Source organism: Pristiophorus japonicus, chromosome 12 (genome assembly GCF_044704955.1).
Source record: "Pristiophorus japonicus isolate sPriJap1 chromosome 12, sPriJap1.hap1, whole genome shotgun sequence".
Lineage (NCBI taxonomy): Eukaryota > Metazoa > Chordata > Chondrichthyes > Pristiophoridae > Pristiophorus > Pristiophorus japonicus.
In genome coordinates, this window is record NC_091988.1 from 31,991,366 (window position 1) to 32,011,207 (window position 19,842).

Genomic DNA, 19,842 nt, shown 5'->3' on the forward strand with positions numbered 1-19,842 from the left:
TTATCCCCCCCAGTCTCTGTTCCTCTCTCTCGCTCTCTCCTCCCCCAAACCCTCTCTCCTCCTCGCTCTCTCTCTCTTTCCCCCCCTCAGTCTCTTTCTCTCTCTCTCTTCCCAGCCTGTCTCACTCTTTCTCCCTCGCTCCCCCAATCTCTTTCTTTTTGTCTCTCTCTCCCCAGTCTCTTTCTCTCTTTCTCTCTCTCTCATTCCCCCCCCCCCCAGGCTCTCACTCAGTCCCCGCTTCTCTCTCTTCCCGCCAGCCCGCTTCTCTCATGAGACATATGCGAAGATGCGAGACTTAGGACAAATAGTCACTCTGTTGAAAAATAATGCGATAGCAATTTTGCTGGATTATCAGCAGTATTCACGTCGCTGCACTTAAATTAAAAAGTAATGTGCAGATACCATGGCAGCGGCGTGTTTCGGATGAGTGCCATACTTAGGCTTCCCATAAAAGCCAGTTTTAAGCCTTTACATTCCCACCCTGCCTAATGTATTAGTCGAATCACTGGAAAAATGGCCGCCTGCTTCCACTTCGTTGCTGTGCTCGCCGTGGCATATTCTACGTAGAAATTCAGTAAAGTTTGGAGGAAGTCATTGAGGGCGGGATCAGTATTGCTCAACGGTTACCTTTACGGTGTACATTACCGATCTCGCTGTTGCAGGAAAAACTGGGCCAATGATTTTTCAGAAACAGTACCACCCGCAGGCTACCAACAGTAAACACACTGAAAATATTCCAGCAGTCTTCTTAGGCGGTTCCTCGTATCGAAGATGACCCGCCTCCACGCCAAAAAGGGATGAGTGGTGGAAGATGCCTGTGTGTGGATTTTTTTTAACCTGTGGTGACCGTTGCACACCAGCCACCACACGGGCTTGACAGAGCTAGGTCTTGATCCAGTGGCAAGGATTAACCAGGACGACTCTGGTCTGCTCTGCTCTGCTCTGCTGCACGGACCTAGTGCGCACACATATCGCAGTGTGGGCTGGCCTATGCTGCCCCTGGGCCCTCGCCTCTTCTGGGCCCTGAATTCGCGCCTCTCCTGGGCCTCAATCACGTCGCTCTGCAATCTCTCGCCGCTCCTTCGCCCCGACCTCGCCGCTCCTGTTGTACCTGTCTACGCTCCAATCACCGACCTGGTGACATCCAATCCAGTCGCCCTTCCGGACCGGCTCCTGCTGCACCTTGTAGTTGTATGCCGCCATGCTGCTCCTCCTTTTTAGGCTCCGACCTGCCGCATGATGGTTCCTCGCAGGTCCCTTTCTTCTCCATTCCCCGCTTAATAGGTGTTTTAGATTGGCTGGGGAAATGCTGTGTCCCTATTCCCATTTTCTCCACAATTCTTTGTTCCAAAATGGCTCAAACCAAAGTGTAAGTAATACTGCAACATTAACCTCAATATATAGATAGAGAAGGTCTTAAAGAACACTATGATCAGCCATGATCTTATTGAATGGTGGTGCAGGCTCGAAGGACCGGATGGCCTACTCCTGCACCTATTTTTTATGTTTCTATGTAACACTAAGCTTTTTTATAAATCATTGGTAGTTTGTCATTTTAATATTAAATCTCTTCTTCTAACCGCTCTTTGTAATCTTGCACACTTTTGTGAATTGTGTGATTCAAAATCATCTTGTGTCTCTTTTCTGTAGGTGACGGATTCCAGCAACACCACTGGGAAACAGATCAATTTCACAGTGAGACCAGGTGGGATCTATTTTCAGGGCTGGATTGTGGTGAGAATGTGCACACCCCAGCACTTGCATGTGTAATCTCGCATGCGTACAGAAATCTTTTAACAAATAGCTGATTTGCATAGCTAAAAGAAATTGGCCTAAGGAAAGGGATCATGGTCACCTTATAAAATCATCAGCACAGAAAGAGGCCATTCGACCCATGTTGGGCTGTGCCAGCTTCTTCAAAGAGCAATCCAGTTAGTCCCACTGCCCCGCTCTTTCCCCCATAATCCCTGCAATTTTTGCTCCTTCAGTATTTGTTCAATTCCCTTTTAAAAGCTACTGTTGAATCCGTATCCACCAGCCTTTCAGGCAGTGCATTCCCAATCCTAACCACTTGTTACGTTAAAAGCTTTTCCTCATGTTGTCTCTGTTCTTTTGCCAATCATCTTAAATCTGTGCTTTTTGGTTATTGATCCTTCAGCCATTGGAAACACCTCTTTATTTACTCTATCTAAACCCGTCATGATTTCAAACACCTCTATCATAGCCCTCTCTGCTCGAAGAACAGCCCCAGTTTCTCCAGTCTATTCAAGTAACTGTAATACATTCATAGTGAGCCCTGAATTCCGTCAAAAGTTTCTACAGTAAATGTTCAAAGTTGTGCAGATATGTTGGTCATTTTGAACCTCAAAATTTCTCTTCCCCCAAAAGATCACCATATAAAGAGGAAAACAATCATCATTTACTCTATAAAATGCTGCAAATGTTTCCCCGTATCCATCTCTTCTCCCCAACACCCACCCACCCCACCCCGGGCAAAGATACCCATGCTCTTATGAAAATATTATCAGTTATGTTTAATCCACTTTCTGCCTTTCCCCCCACCCCACTCAGTTTTCCCTCTTCTGTAGATATTGGCTGATACCGGGAGAGGGTTCCGTCACTTTGCCCAAATGGCCATTATTCATGTGTGAGCCTGGACAGTGAGGTTTGGGCGGCACTGCCATGAGTCAGATCCTGTCCTCACTTGACATTCACAAAGATGATTCCCTCCCCGCCAGTCACACCCTGGCTGAAATCAGCTGACTCAGTGTAGACCAGTAGTGGAACTAGAGACACGTGGTCCTACCCTCGGCAATGCATTTGCCCACTGAACCACCAGGTCAGTTGCGGATTTATGTTGACGGCTTTTGCATGTGATTTCACTGGGTTTCAGATTTTGCTGAAGACTGGTAATTCAACTGATCAGTTGAATCTTTCATGGACTCTACAAAATCTTTTCAACACTTGGGATTTGTAAGGAGGAACATTTTCTGTTGAATTGATGACCTTGTGGTTAAAAAGCAGAGGATTAATACATAAAAGGCCCCCTTGAGTATCAGGTCTAGATTTTTACAATAGAGCTGCATCAATTACTAGCCTTAACAGTAAATGCCAGCAAGCTATTCAACAAGGGGTATAACAGCTGAGGCCGATCTTGGCCTCACCCAACACTGACCCATGCTCTGCTCTTGTAAGTGGGATCTCCACATATTCATCAACAGGGGACTCACCGAATCATTTAAGAAAAAAAATGATTCCCTAACCCAAGGGCCCTGAAGTCAACTCTAATGCCTCTACTGACATTCCTGCTGGAGTCAGCAACTTGGCACAGAATGGGAATCGATCCTGGAGCCTTCCTGGCCTGTATGGCTCAGCTACTCATTGAAAACAATCTGTTAAGCCATCAAAGGAGTCGAAATCTAGATTATGAAACATAGGACAGTTTGCCAAAAATTAAGCAAAACATAACCTAATTAGTATTGACCTTCAGTGTGAAAAAATGTAACTTTGAATTGAGCTTTTGGACGGCAACAGAATGTAGATACCATCAGTTTATTCATTTTGAAAACAGGTAGTACCGCATCCGTTGGTGCCTCTACGCTGCTTCTGTGCCTAGTTTATGTTCGGTAAGCTAACATGTTTTTCCTCCTCTTCCATCAGTGCATTTTCCATGGGCTGGTCCAATCCGAGCGATTGCCATCACAGTTCCATTAGTGGTTGTGTCTGCGATCATCACTCTCTTCACGGTCGTCTGTTGTAAGAAACAGCAAAGTAAGAAACATGCTGCAGTTTTGTTCTGTGTTGTAAAGATTATCCTTCTGAAGTGAATTTGAGGTCATTTTAGAACTTTTTTTGTCAGTGTCACATTTCAGGGTTTAAAAAAAATTATTTGTCCACAGACAAGGATTTTTGGGGGGAAATGCCACTGTTAAGGGATTTTAAAACAAAGTGGAATTGCACAAGTTTAAAAAGTAAGGCCACAGGCTTTAGGCTTTCAGAGCATGTGGATTAAAGCCAGACGTTGATCCAGGACAATCAAGAACAATAGGAGAGTCATTATCCCATCCTGTGGTGGTGGGGGGGGGGGGGGGGGGGGTTAGAATGTTCCTTCCCGTTGAAGCTAAGCGGGGGGGGGGGGGGGCGCAAGGGAGTAGGTTTGAATCATTATCATAGGCAGTTCCTCGGAGTTGAGGAAGACTTGCATGAGTTCTTAGGTGGCTGTACAGTCCAATACGAGAGCCACAGTCTCTGTTACAGGTGGGACAGACGGTGGTTGAGGGGAAGGCTGGGCGGGGAGCCTGGTTTGCCGCACACTCCTTCCGCTGCCTGCGCTTGATTTCTGCATGCTCTCGGCGACAAGACTCGAGGAGTTCAGCGCCCTCCCAGATGCACTTCCTCCACTTAGGGCGGTCTTTGGCCAGGGACTCCCAGGTGTCAGTGGGGATGTCGCACTTTATCAGGGAGGCTTTGAAGTTGTCATTGTAATGTGTCCGCTGCCCACCTTTGGCTCGTTTGCCTTGGACGAGTTCCGAGTAGAGCGCTTGCTTTGGGAGTCTCGTGTCTGGCATGCGAAGTATGTGGCCTGCCCAGCGGAGCTGATCAAGTGTGGTCAGTGCTTCAATGCTGGAGATGTTGGCCTGGACAAGGACGCTAACATTGGTGCGTCTGTCCTTTTATGGGATTTGTAGGATCTTGCGGAGACATCGTTGGAGGTATTTCTCCAGCGACTTGAGGTGTCTACTGTACATGGTCCATGTTTCTGAGCCATACAGGAGGGCGGGTATTACTATGCCACAGTAGACCATGAGCTTGGTGGTAGATTTGAGGACCTGGTCTTCAAACACTCTTTTCCTCAGGCGGCCGAAGGCTGCACTGGCGCACTGGAGGCGGTGTTGGATCGCGTCGTCAATGCCTGTTCTTGTTGATGGAAGGCTCCCGAGATAGGGGAAGTGGTCCGCGTCGCCCAGGACTGCGCCGTGGATTTTGGTTGAATAGCTGCTATCTGGCCAACTCCTGGATGGGGGGAGGGGTCAGGAACCAAGCCCCAACTTTCTGTGGGGGCAGGAAAGAAGTAAAGAAAGACCGACATGCTGGCAGTGAGGTTAGAAAAGGAATAATGCTGAAGGATAGCTTTAAGACCTCGTGGTAGTTTTCAACTTCGCTGCCCAGTGCCCGATTGTTGTAGAATCTGTCCAATTTTCATTCCATTAAAATCAATTAAACAAAATTAGGGTGGATTTTATTAAGGGCAGGTGATCCCGGATTGCTCCACCAGATTACTGCCCAGCCAACAAAATTGCCAATTACTCCTCTCTCTCTTGTTGAAATTGAGTAAGATAACTCGCCTACGTGGGGAAGCTCTTTATTTTGTACTGTTACACAGGGATAAGTTGTATTGATTGAACAGTGTGAATCTGATCAAAACTATTGCTCTGTCTGTTCATCTTGTCACGAGGTTGGAAGAGCAACCATAAAAGAGTTAAGGAATTGTACCAAACCGTAAATCACCTAATAAATTGGTCTGCCTTTGGAGGGATTATTACACATGAACAGACATGAACATTCAGTTCTGACCACAAGGGGATTTTATTGTTGCTTCCCTGAAATTATGCTCTCGTATAATAATCATTAGGACAGTGTGAGTCAACTCACATAAAAAAAATAACTCATGCCATCGCTCCCTAAGAAGTATCTACAGCAGATAATTAAATCCTTGAGTAAACATCGATTCTTTTTCGCACAATTTTCTTCTGGATGAAGTTGACGTCTATTGAATTATAGAGGGTGTATTCTAATCCAATCCTTACCTGACAGCAATCGGGCAGAAACCATAGGCAAACATAGCAGTCAGGTTGCACACAGCAAGGTCTCAAACAGCAGAAGAAATGAATAAAAACTTAAATCTATTTTAAATAGCATTGGTTGAAGAATATTAGCCAGGACACCAGGATAAGTCCCTGCTCTTTGAATAGTACCATGGGATCTTATAGATCCATATGGAGAGGCACATGAGGGCTTGACAATGTCTCATCGAATGATGGCACCTCCAACATTACAGCATTCCCTCAATACTACAACAACAACTTGTATTTATATAGCGCCTTTAACATAGTGAAATGTCCCAAGGCACTTCACAGGAGTATCTTTGTGAATGTCGGGTGGGGACAGGATCTGACTCATGGCAGTGCCATCCAAACCTCACTGTCCAGGCTCACACATGAATAAAAACAGCTGGCAGGATTATATTTTTCATATTCTGAAAAATTGGAGTTTTGTTGTGTTTGGACAGCCCTAAGCTGTCTGCATATTTGAGGTTCTTGTCCTCTCTATCTCTGTAATCCCCTCCAGCCCCGAGATGTCTGCATTCCTCTAATTCTGCCCTCTTGAGCATCCCTGATTATAATTGCACAACCATTGGTGGCCGTGCCTTCTATTGCCTAGGCCCCAACCTCAGGAACTCCCTGCCTAAACCTCTCCGCCTTTCTACCTCTCTTTCCTCTTTCAAGCCGCTGCTTAAAACCTACCTCTTTAACCAAGCTTTTGGGTCACCTGCCCTAATTTCTCCTTATGTGGCTCGGTGTCAATTTTTTATCTTGATATTCATATGAGACGCCTTGGGACATTTCACTACGTTAAAGGCACTATATAAATACAAGTTGTTGTTGTATTGTTCATAACAAGTATACTTTGGTATGTGTAGTCTAGGATTGTTTGGATTGAACTGCTCGCGTAGTAAGATCGCTCTCCTGTTATTTTCTTCATAGATCCAGTATATTCGGAACTTGATGAGGAGAATTCTGAATCATCTCCATCTCCTCGCTCCAAACCGAAAGTTTTCATTTGTTATTCCAGTAAAGACTGTCAGAAACATCTCAGTGTTGTTCAGTGCTTTGCATTCTTCCTGCAGGACTTCTGTGGCTGTGAGGTAAATTTTGCTTTCTCTGTGCAAATTACTTGAAAAAGCATTGCCAAAAATTCCCGTACGTGAAAGTGTCAGAATCGTTGCAAGTCTGTCACGGTTTGTGAAGATGTTTTAAGCAATGTTAAAGGTGGTGCCTGCATTTTGAAAATGTTTTATGAAGCTGGCATCTTTGGAAACTGTTGAAAAAAAGTTGCAACATGTTATGCCTTCATTGAATGCTGTGTACCAATTTTCCATTCAGGAATTTATGGTTTGCAATGAGTGTATTTTTAGATGACCTGTGTGAATCCCTCATCCATGCATTTTGTTGCATCTAGGCTCAACTATTCCAATGTTCTGCTGGCCACCTTACATCCTACATAACCTTGAGCTCGTCCAAAACTCCGCTGCCCATATCCTAACTTGCGTCAAGTCCTATTCACCCATCTATGTTGGCTTCCTGTCAGGCACCGCCTCGATTTTTAAAGATTCTCATCCTCGTTTTCAAATCCCTCCATGGCCTCGCCTCGCCCCTCTCTATCTCTGTAACCTCTTCCAGCCCGAGATCTCTGCGCTCCTCCAATTCTGGCCTCTTGCGCAACACCGATTTTCTTCGTTCCACCATTGGTGGCCGTGCCTTCAGCTGTCTGAATTTCTTCCCTAAACCTCTCCAGCTCGCTGTCTCTGACTCCTCCTTTGAGACACTATTTTAAACCTACCTCTTTGAGCAAGCTTTACCATCTGCACCAATATCTTATGTGGCTCGGTGTCAAATTTAGTTTCATATCGCTCCTGTGAAACACCTTGGGACATTTTGCTACATTAAAGGCGCAATATAAATGCAAGTTGCTATTGTTTGACATCTACATCAACTCATCCAATGTTAACTTACAGCTTACTCTTATTTGTCCTATGTGAACCTGTGTTTACTGAATAGCAATTAGACTTAAAGGAACACACACCTGCACTTTACATGGTTTAATGTTCTTAACTTCATAAAACAGCGCGTCCTCTAGCATAACAGGAGCACCACCATTGGACATTTGCCAAATTGTAATAAAATGTTAATGCCCTTCAACTTGCATCGACAGGTGTTTGAGGTTAATAATGTTGAAGTGGCAGTTTGTGCTTGATGCACCGGTGATACAAAATTCATGGTGATCATTGCTTCAGTTAAGTGTTCCCCTCATGGTGATCGCACAGGATCACATCGTTAAGGAGAAGGTGCAGTCTTAAGAACTGGCTGCAAGTTATTTCTGTGCAGTTTGTATATCGGACTCCTTGAGGGCTGCAGTGGTGTACGAGGCTCCTATATGTTTGGGGAAGGGAAAAGAGGGGGACAACCCATTGATAATTTGGCTGACCATATTATAAGACAGTTACAGACAATACAGATTTAAAGAAAACAATTTTCAACATGGATGTGTTTTATATGTTCTTAATGATTTCCACTAACTTCAAAAATGTCCCATCATTAGAAACTTAATCAGTTTAAAGTGCACCCCTGGTATGCTCTTGGGCACAACAACAGCAGATTTTGAATTGATGCATACAGCACGAGATTTATTTTCAATATTGCCTTTATAAAGGGGTTTATATGTAGCTTCCTTAGAGGAGAATATCATGCAGTATTTAATTTTAGTTTATTAGCTCTTCAACTGAATATTCCTTTAAAAGAAATCCTAAATTTGGAGCTTCCTGTCTTTGTGCCTTGTTTTTACCAGCACAAAACACATTACAGTTTCAACAAAATCTGAACAAATCTAATCTTTTGCAAAACAAAACCGAAAACAGCTAACCCTAGCATACTAAAACAAAAGCAAAATACTGCGGATGCTGGAATCTGAAATAAAAACAGAGAATGCTGGAAATCTCAGCGGGTTAGGCAGTATCTGTGGAGAGAAAAACAGAGTTAACGCTAGCAGACTATTGGGAGTTTCCTCCACATCTTTTTAGTTTATATCCAATCTCATGCTGAGTCTCTTTGTCTTCAAGGCAGATGTAACATCTGTTTGCCTGCTGCTACTTGTTAATGTCATCATAGTAGTCATTTAGCCTTGAGTGATTATTTTACCTCTAAAATCCACTTGGTTAAAACTACTGCCATTTTTAGTTGCACACTTATCTCAGCAACCAAGGCATAACAGACTGGTGGGACTCTTATCAAAAATGTCACATGAATCCTCAAAAGAAGTGAACTTAAAACACAACGTGTCCAAAGTGTTGATTTCTCAATATGAAGCCTTTAGTATGATTTTCAGTTTTCTGAACTAGTCTTTCTTGCTGTGCATGTGCCAGCATTAGAAGACAGCATATTTGTGTAGTGTGCCATTCCACCCTAGTGGCTATCATTTATCCTGGATATGTAGATCAAGTTCACTGCTAGACAGAATTTGCCTGCCTTCTGTATTCTCAAAGTAGCTAACATTGGGGCCCAGCTCTCTGATCCTGGTCAGTACACCCTCATTGCACTCCTGATTAGGAATGAAGGGAAATTGACTCATCTGGCTTTATTTGGAGAGAATGACTTGTTCTGAATGAGGTGGTTTTTAAGCAGCCAGTAACTGAGCACGATTTTCACTTGAAAACCATTGCTGATGTCACCCCTGTTAATTAAGTTCACTTATAACCTGGTTATTGTGCAGGCACAAAGCCAATATTATCGAAAGTTTTACATGATGACAGGGCTGTCCCAGCAGCAATAAAAATTGGAGATTTCTGTCAAAATAAGTGAGTGTTGTAAATGCAATATTTAGTAGGAATATGCTTTTGTTTTTAAATAGGTTGCCTTGGATTTATGGGAACATTTGGAAATCTGTAAGGAGGGGCAAATGGACTGGCTCAGTCAGCAGATCGTGGAGTCCCATTATATTATCGTAATTTGCTCGAAGGGAATGAAGTTCTTTGTAGAAAAGAAGCACCGTAAACATAAAGGTAGCTCGAGAGATGGTGGGCAGGGAGAACTTTTTATTGTTGCAGTTTCTATGATAGCAGAGAGGCTGCGCCAGGCAAGACTAAATTCAGGTAACCCCTCCAAGTTCATCGCCGTCTATTTTGACTACTCCTGTGAAGCAGACATTCCTGGCGTGCTAGATTTGGCATGTAAGTACAAACTGATGGATCATTTCCCTCAGCTCTATTCTCATTTACACGCTCGAGATCACAGTCACCCAGACCGGGACCCACGTGAAGTGAACATTCGCAAAAGCAACTACTTCAGAACTAAATCTGGACGTTCTCTGTACATAGCCATTTCTAATATGAAGCAACTCATCGAACAAGAGTCTGACTGGTTTGAGAAACAGCTGGTGCCGGGCCATCCTCGACTCGCGCATCATCAAGGACCTGTTCGAGTTGATTCTGGACTTGTTCTGAATGAGGTGGTTTTTAAGCAGCCAGTAACTGAGCACGATTTTCACTTGAAAACCATTGCTGATGTCACCCCTGTTAATTCAGTGTCCTATTCCATAATTCAGCATTTGAGCATTATTGGAGATGCGGATGTTTCTGACCATCAAGATGCCAGTTCTTTGCTGAGACCCTTGCCACGGATGGTGGCGGCTGTGAACCTCCCAGAAATGCCCCGTGACTCAGGGATATATGACTCTTCTATTCCTTCATCAGAATTATCACTGCCTTTAATGGATGGCCTATCTTCAGATCAGACGGAAACTGGCTCCATTGCAGACAGTGTCTCCTCATCCTCAGGATTAGGTAAGATATCTTGCAGGTACCAAGTGTATTCACAAGTTTGCTGTGACAACAGTAAGTATTATATAGCTTGTACCAAAGTACCTTGCTGCCTTGGGTTGGAATGTGCCTCACATGGATGAAGAGGGTCCTGAGGTGCATTTTGTTTAGATACCCAGTCCACTTTCTACTGTATTGGAGTTTATAGGAAAACGCTATCCTTCAATTTGGTGTTAATTGTAACTAACTGATTCTTATTTAGGGATGTAATAAAGATAGTACAGGCATAAAATAGATATCTGCTGCAAAGGTTTTGGACTGATTGTGAACTCAGTGTAGAGAACAATCTGTATTCATCTAATATGCAGAGTGGACAGTTCCATTTCCCAGGAATTGACTGACATCAGTTATCATGCCCCATATATAATATGGGCCGGAATCAGGGCCCGGTGATTGAGCGGCCCCTGGCCTGCGAGCACCATCGGAGCAGTGAAAAGGGACGTCACCAAGCTCCAGGTCGGTGATTGGAGCATGGCCAGGTAGAGCAGGAGAGGCGAGGTCGGGACGAAGGAGCGGCGAGAGATTGTAGAGGGACGTGATCGGAGCCCAGGAGAAGCGTGAGTTCGGGGCCCAGAAGAGACAAGGGCCCAGGGGCAGCACGGGCTAGCCCACACTGCGATATGTGAGCGCACTAAGTCCGTGCAGCAGAGCTGGTCTCCAGTCATCTTGCTTAATCCTTGCTACTGGACCAAGATCAATCCTTGCTACTGGACCGAGCTCCTGACGGTCCGCGTTGCGGAATTGGAGCTGAGGGTGGATTCACTCTGGAGCATCCACGATGCTGAGAATGACGTGAGTATCACATGTAGTGATTTGGTCTTACCACAGGAGAAGGGTCCACAGCCAGATAGGGAATGGAAGACCAGCAGGAAGAGTAGTGCAAGGAAGGTAGTGCAGGGGTCCCCTGTGGTCATCCCCCTGAAAAACAGATACACCGCTTTGAGTACTGTTGGGGGGGATGACTCATCAGGGGAGGGCAGCAGCAGCCAAGTTCATGGCACCGTGGTTGGCTCTGCTGCACAGGAGGGCAGGAAAAAGAGTGGGAGCGCGATAATGATAGGGGATTCAATGGTGAGGGGAATAGATAGGCGTTTCTGCGGCCGCAACCGAGACTCCAGGATGGTATGTTGCCTCCCTGGTGCAAGGGTCAAGGATGTCTCGGAGCGGGTGCAGGACATTCTGAAATGGGAGGGAGAACAGACAGTTGTCGTGGTGCACATTGGTACCAACGACATAGGTTTAAAAAAAGGGATGAGGTCCTATGAAACGAATTTAAGGGGCTAGGAGCTAAATTAAAAAGTAGGACCTCAAAAGTAGTAATCTCGGGATTGCTACCAGTGCCACGTGCTAGTCAGAGTAGGAATCACAGGATAGCGCAGATGAATACGTGGCTTGAGCAGTGGTGCAGCAGGGAGAGATTCAAATTTCTGGGGGAGGTGGGACCAGTACAAACCGGACGGTCTGCACCTGGGCAGGATCGGAACCAATGTCCTAGGGGGAGTGTTTGCTAGTGCTGTTGGGGAGGAGTTAAACTAATATGGCAGGGGGATGGGAACCAATGCAGGGAGACAGAGGGAGACAAAAAGGAGGCAAAAGCAAAAGACAAAGGAGATGAGGAAAAGTGGAGGGCAGAGAAACCCAAGGCAAAGAACAAAAAGGGCCACTGTACAGCAAAATTCTAAAAGGACAAAGGGTGTTAAAAAAACAAGCCTGAAGGCTTTGTGTCTTAATGCAAGGAGTATCCGCAATAAGGTGGATGAATTAACTGTGCAAATAGATGTTAACAAATATGATGTGATTGGGATTACGGAGACGTGGCTCCAGGATGATCAGGGCTGGGGACTCAACATCCAGGGGTATTCAACATTCAGGAAGGATAGAATAAAAGGAAAAGGAGATGGGGTAGCATTGCTGGTTAAAGAGGAGATTAATGCAATAGTTAGGAAAGACATTAGCTTGGATGAGGTGGAATCTATATGGGTAGAGCTGCAGAACACCAAAGGGCAAAAAATGTTAGTGGGAGTTGTGTACAGACCTCCAAACAGTAGTAGTGATGTTGGGGAGGGCATCAAACATGAAATTAGGGGTGCATGCAATAAAGGTGCAGCAGTTATAATGGGTGACTTTAATATGCACATAGATTGGGCTAACCAAACTGGAAGCAATATGGTGGAGGAGGATTTCCTGGAGTGCATAAGGGATGGTTTTCTAGACCAATATGTCGAGGAACCAACTAGGGGGGAGGCCATCTTAGACTGGGTGTTGTGTAATGAGAGAGGATTAATTAGCAATCTCATTATGCGAGGCCCCTTGGGGAAGAGTGACCATAATATGGTGGAATTCTGCATTAGGATGGAGAATGAAACAGTTAATTCAGAGACCATGGTCCAGAACTTCAAGAAGGGTAACTTTGAAGGTATGAGGCGTGAATTGGCTAGGATAGATTGGCGAATGATACTTGAGGGGTTGACTGTGGATGGGCAATGGCAGACATTTAGAGACCGCATTGATGAATTACAACAATTGTACATTCCTGTCTGGCGTAAAAATAAAAAAGGGAAGGTGGCTCAACCGTGGCTATCAAGGGAAATCAGGGTTAGTATTAAAGCCAAGGAAGTGGCATACAAATTGGCCAGAAATAGCAGCGAACCCGGGGACTGGGAGAAATTTAGAACTCAGCAGAGGAGGACAAAGGGTTTGATTAGGGCAGGGAAAATGGAGTACGAGAAGAAGCTTGCAGGGAACATTAAGGCGGATTGCAAAAGTTTCTATAGCTATGTAAAGAGAAAAAGGTTAGTAAAGACAAACGTAGGTCCCCTGCAGTCAGAATCAGGGGAAGTCATAACGGGGAACAAAGAAATGGCAGACCAATTGAACAAGTACTTTGGTTCGGTATTCACTAAGGAGGACACAAATAACCTTCCGGATATAAAAGGGGTCAGAGGGTCTAGTAGGGAGGAGGAACTGAGGGAAATCTTTATTAGTCGGGAAATTGTGTTGGGGAAATTGATGGGATTGAAGGCCGATAAATCCCCAGGGCCTGATGGACTGCATCCCAGAGTACTTAAGGAGGTGGCCTTGGAAATAGCGAATGCATTGACAGTCATTTTCCAACATTCCATTGACTCTGGATCAGTTCCTATGGAGTGGAGGGTAGCCAATGTAACCCCACTTTTTAAAAAAGGAGGGAGAGAGAAAACAGGGAATTATAGACCGGTCAGCCTGACCTCAGTAGTGGGTAAAATGATGGAATCAATTATTAAAGATGTCATAGCAGCGCATTTGGAAAATGGTGACATGATGGGTCCAAGTCAGCATGGATTTGTGAAAGAGAAATCATGCTTGACAAATCTTCTGGAATTTTTTGAGGATGTTTCCAGTAAAGTGGACAAAGGAGAACCAGTTGATGTGGTATATTTAGACTTTCAGAAGGCTTTCGACAAGGTCCCACACAAGAGATTAATGTGCAAAGTTAAAGCACATGGGATTGGGGGTAGTGTGCTGACGTGGATTGAGAACTGGTTGTCAGACAGGAAGCAAAGAGTAGGAGTAAATGGGTACTTTTCAGAATGGCAGGCAGTGACTCGTGGGGTACCGCAAGGTTCTATGCTGGGGCCCCAGCTGTTTACATTGTACATTAATGATTTAGATGAGGAGATTAAATGTAGTATCTCCAAATTTGCGGATGACACTAAGTTGGGTGGCAGTGTGAGCTGCGAGGAGGATGCTATGAGGCTGCAGAGTGACTTGGATAGGTTAGGTGAGTGGGCAAATGCATGGCAGATGAAGTATAATGTGGATAAATGTGAGGTTATCCACTTTGGTGGTAAAAACAGAGAGACAGACTATTATCTGAATGGTGACAGATTAGGAAAAGGGGAGGTGCAACGAGACCTGGGTGTCATGGTACATCAGTCATTGAAGGTTGGCATGCAGGTACAGCAGGCGGTTAAGAAAGCAAATGGCATGTTGGCCTTCATAGCGAGGGGATTTGAGTACAAGGGCAGGGAGGTGTTGCTACAGTTGTACAGGGCCTTGGTGAGGCCACACCTGGAGTATTGTGTACAATTTTGGTCTCCTAACCTGAGGAAGGACATTCTTGCTATTGAGGGAGTGCAGCGAAGGTTCACCAGACTGATTCCCAGGATGGCGGGACTGACCTATCAAGAAAGACTGGATCAACTGGGCTTGTATTCACTGGAGTTCAGAAGAATGAGAGGGGACCTCATAGAAACATTTAAAATTCTGACGGGTTTAGACAGGTTAGATGCAGGAAGAATGTTCCCAATGTTGGGGAAGTCCAGAACCAGGGGTCACAGTCTATGGATAAGCGGTAAGCCATTTAGGACCGAGATGAGGAGAAACTTCTTCACCCAGAGAGTGGTGAACCTGTGGAATTCTCTACCACAGAAAGTAGTTGAGGCCAATTCACTAAATATATTCAAAAGGGAGTTAGATGAAGTCCTTACTACTCGGGGGATCAAGGGGTATGGTGAGAAAGCAGAAAGGGGGTACTGAAGTTTCATGTTCAGCCATGAACTCATTGAATGGCGGTGCAGGCTAGAAGGGCTGAATGGCTTGCTCCTGCACCTATTTTCTATGTTTCTAAGACCTAGCTCTTGTCAAGCCGACGTGGTGCCTGGTGTGCAACACACGTTAAAAAAAATCCAAGCACAGGCATCTTCCACCCTTCAAAATTTAGTTCGGACCTAGAATTTTAGGTCCATGATTGAAACACCTGTGAACTTTTTGACGTGGAAGCAAGTCATCCTCGATTCGAGGGACTGCCTATGCTGATGATGATGATAATATGAATAAAAACAAGAAATAGGTCACTTTGCTGCAGTAATGTAAACTTTAATCAGGACTCTGATGTGTGATCACCATATGATACCAACAAATTAGAAAAACTTAAAAACATTTTTTGCACTGTTAAAAATGGACTAAAAGCATGGTGTGAGCAAATACTATTTAACCTAATAAGACCATTTCCATAAACATTCAATTTGATTTATCATGGATTCTTAATCTCCAGGTGAAAAGGTGCAAAATATTTCTTTCTCACCCCCACAGATAATTGAGCAAAACTCTAAAATACACCTCTAGTTTGTGGAGATTCTTAGTCAGATGCATGTTTCTAAAAGCAGTTGAGTCATTTAAGAGTATAATGGTGCAACAACCTCCTGTTGCCTCAAGAGGGTGATGTTGTATCAAAATGTTGGCACCAGATGTATAAAGAATGTGTTCACAATTTCATCTTTCAATATCCAACAGCAGAAATATTTATCCTTATTGTGAATAAAGTAGAAGTAACTTAATTTTTTTTAATAATAAATATCTTGCCATAAATAAGCCTACAAGTAATCTGTTAATTTTTGTATCAGTTGGCATTGGATGTAGAAGCTTTATCTATCTTGTTATTCAATGTGCAAGTAGTGAACAAAGGTGAAAAATAGTAGTCACATAATTCATCTTTAAAAGATCCTTGAAGGCTAATCAATTTGATTAGGTTACAAATATTTTTTGAAAAATTCCCACCCCAAAAGTCCTTGACTCCCAGTCATTTTAATGTCCCTGGGCTATTTATCCTCTAATTTCCATCCCCTCCTGTGGGAAAATCTCCAACATCCATTTGGTGCCTCCCTCTCTAAGCTCTGGAGCTATCATTTTAAATAAAACAAGTGTTTAATATGGTTGGTGCAAAGAGAAACAGAGCTGGTTCTCCATCTCCTTAGTCTTCTACCAACATCTTTACATGGCCAATAGAGGATGCATTTATTTATGATTTAGATGTTCTACCTTCCTCATTATCAATAAGATTCTTGAAATGTTACGCTCCAATGCGAATATATTTATTATGTATGTAGTACTTGCAATAGAAGTTAACCAAACACTTAAATTATACTTAACAACCACTTCGGGTAATGATGATTAGGGAATCAAATGCATTATAGTTCTGAGCTCAGTACTTGGGTGGATCAAAGCTTCAAATCCAACTTAACTTTATAATTCTCTACTTTATACCTTTTCTTACCCCTGCTGTGTGACAATCAGCATGTCTCCACACCACATGGTTATACCAAAAGTTTTTTATTAAAACTCCAAAAAATGAAATGCTGCTCATGATTTGCCTTTTTAATATATGTTAGAAACTAATGAGGATCCTATAGCTTATCAATAACCTTATCAATAGTTAATAAGCTGAGTTCCTCACTCACAAGCTCCTTTTCCATTGAGCTGGCAGGATCCTTATTTTTGTTATTTTTATTGCATATTTCTGACCGTACTACATAAACTTGAATTAGAAAGATAATATTTTACACACATGTTCTACTGCAGGAGGAACTAGCCCCCTTGCAATCCATATCCGCAATCACGTTTCTTCAAGCTTGGGACAACTGATATGTCTTCGATTAGCAAAGCTCATTAAGACACATTCTCTATCAGATGATGACTTCATGCAAACAGCTCAGAACTGCAGGAGCTGTATGGGTCAACCTCAGTGTAAAATGTAAAGGTTCCATGGTCACCATCTTCGAATTGCTGTGTAGCTGGCCATTTATAGCATCAATAGTATTTTTAAAACATTACAATTTAAGAATCTTACTTCCCTCCTTATCAAACAAAGGCTAAAATATATTAAAAGGGCAAATCATTAGCGGCATTACATGAGCAAACTTCCTGCTGCTCCCTTACTAATCCTTTCCTTACAACTGCCAATTTTAATATGTTGCACAGTTATAAAATGAAGTAATGTGCCTTCTCTACAGTAGCATTATATAATGGTGTATTATTGCTAGGCAACTGACAAAGGGAAATCCACTCGAGTGAATCATTAGCGAGCTGATACTCAGCAGTGAGAGAGAAAACATGAGGATCGTTCTCTGATTTCATGGAATTTTACAGCATAGAATGAAGCCATTCAGTCCTTCCCACCTGTGCCAGCTCTCTGAAAGAGTTACCCACTTAGCCCCATGCTCCTGCTCTTTCTCCATACGATAGTGGTTCATTTACTTCCACAATGTCTTATTACATTTTGATACATTACAGCTCCAGGTGTCAAAGAATGCTAGCTCCTAACTTTAAAAAAATGCAAAAACTTAATTATTTTTGGGGAGAGGGGTGAGGAATTAAGTTGTTGCATTCTATTGAATAGTAGGATATTTAGACAAAGTTGTAGAATACAAGTCTGCAAAAGTCAAACAAAGGTTTACAAAGGAATGGAAATTGCAGTTGGAGGCTTGTATTCTGACCTGCTGTCTCCGGAGCTTCGGACTCTTGCGGTCCTGGGTCTGCAGGTATACGCCTGCGTAAAGGCCCACATATGGTTCGCAAGTATCCCTGGGATCATGTGGGCCAGCCCAACCAATGACAAAGGAGGATTTCATTTAACTGTACGGAATCCCCATAAGCATAATAGGAATCACCTCATAAATAACATTTCACACCACTGAAATAAAAATAATCACAGGTTCAAAATTAATAAAATACCCGTTAATTAAACATTTAAAACAAAATTTTACTTTTTTGAAAAATAATAATCTAAACTAATTTTAAATGTAAGTGAATATTCAAATCATTTTTAACATTTTTATTTTAACATTTATTTTCACCTTTACGCTGGTGAAAGAAGCCCCTATGCCTGCTTTTACCAGCAGGACAGCCCAATATCTCCATTGATCGACAACCAACAGACGGCTGACCTGGAACTCCAACTTCCATGTGGCCTTTTCCTGTGACTCCAGAATGGCCTGGATGTTTTATGGCCCTCACAGGCCCCATAAGAAGGCCCTATGTCTGTATTTACCATGCTTAAGGGTTTTGTGGGTATTCGCTGGGCAGTAGTTGGGCAACTCTGCACCAGCGAAAGTGAATTTCCCGGGGGTGTGGACAATCGGTCAAAGAGAAACTGACAGATCTCAAGTTCCAAGTTTTCCTGCATGTGGAAACCTGGAACTTGTGGGGCATTTACAATGGCGTGCGCTGTCCCTACACCCTCACAGGCCCTGTAAAATCCGGATCGTTATGGAGACACAGGAAACGGTCACATGGAAGTTGGAGTTCCAGGTCAGTTGGTTGTCGATCAATTGGTTGTCCTGCTAACCAATCTTAGCCTTGGAAATGCTTCTTTAATGCAGAACCACCCCTTCCCTTCTCTTTAATTCCTAGAAAAAGGGTGGTGGGGCTTGGATTCTTCTTGAAAACATACGAACTAGTCACAGTACTGAGCTCAAGCTCTGCTACCCCTCTGCGTCTAAAGTACGTCCCTTACTCACTACATCATTCATCAGAATGGATTTCTCTCTCTCTCTGCTGTCTGGCTGAGCCCCAGACCAGAATGTGCCAATTGCCTGATTTTGTGTTCCATTTTGATCATTTAAATAAAAGTGCAGGTAGGATTCTCTCCCTTTCCCCCTCTGCAAATATTAACCTATTTGGAAAAACCTGGAATGTTAACATTTGTTTCTTTCATAGAACAAGTGCATTGTTTAATTGTAACATTACATGATTTTTCTCCACAGGGGAAGAAGACCCACCTGTTCTCACAACAAAATCATCAGTTTCTGGACTGTGTAAGATAGAAGTAGACAGACACATACATGCTGCAGTAACCCTATAACATTCTATACCGTAGGGTATGCATTGCCACTTTACCTTTTCAGCTTTATATTCACTAACAAACCCTATGATAGTCACTGCTTTAATAACACTGTTATCCTCAATACATTAAGAAAGTTGAGTCCTCTGTCTATTTAATCCACTATTGTGGTTGAAAAGCCATTGTGGCAGGCATTGAGCAAGTGGCATTGTTTTAATACAGGGACCAGTCAGTCGGAGCGGGATCAGGATTTGATTACAACAGTTATAATATCATTATATTGATGACACTAATTTGATGCTTTTAACTGTTTAATGTGTGCTATTTAATTTTATATATTGATTTGGACCATTTGTGCATCTTGATGATTAGAAATTAATATCTTGATCCTTGTGATCAGTGGAAAACCTGATATATTTCCATTTGCCAATATTTAAAGCTGTTTCTTAAGATAAAATAAATGACAACTTAGGGACTAACACTATAGGTGAAATGTTACTTGTAAAAACTTCTATCATTTATCTGACCATTACCATGTGGTAGAGGCCTTACCTATTAGATTTAGCTCAACATTGGACATGTACATATTTAC

At 43.2% G+C, this 19,842-nt stretch overlaps 1 protein-coding gene across 1 annotated transcript in view; it reads left to right on the forward strand.

Moving 5' to 3' along the window:
- The window catches only part of il17rd (interleukin 17 receptor D), a 99,900-nt gene extending 80,298 nt beyond the window's left edge, over positions 1–19,602 (forward strand). Inside the window, exons 8-12 of the mRNA XM_070894697.1 lie at positions 1,651–1,705; positions 3,661–3,771; positions 6,765–6,925; positions 9,685–10,615; positions 19,174–19,602. Coding sequence (XP_070750798.1) covers positions 1,651–1,705; positions 3,661–3,771; positions 6,765–6,925; positions 9,685–10,615; positions 19,174–19,271 — 1,356 coding nt within the window. The 3' untranslated portion in view covers positions 19,272–19,602. The remainder of the gene's footprint in view (positions 1–1,650; positions 1,706–3,660; positions 3,772–6,764; positions 6,926–9,684; positions 10,616–19,173) is intronic.
- The last annotated feature ends 240 nt before the right edge of the window (positions 19,603–19,842 follow it).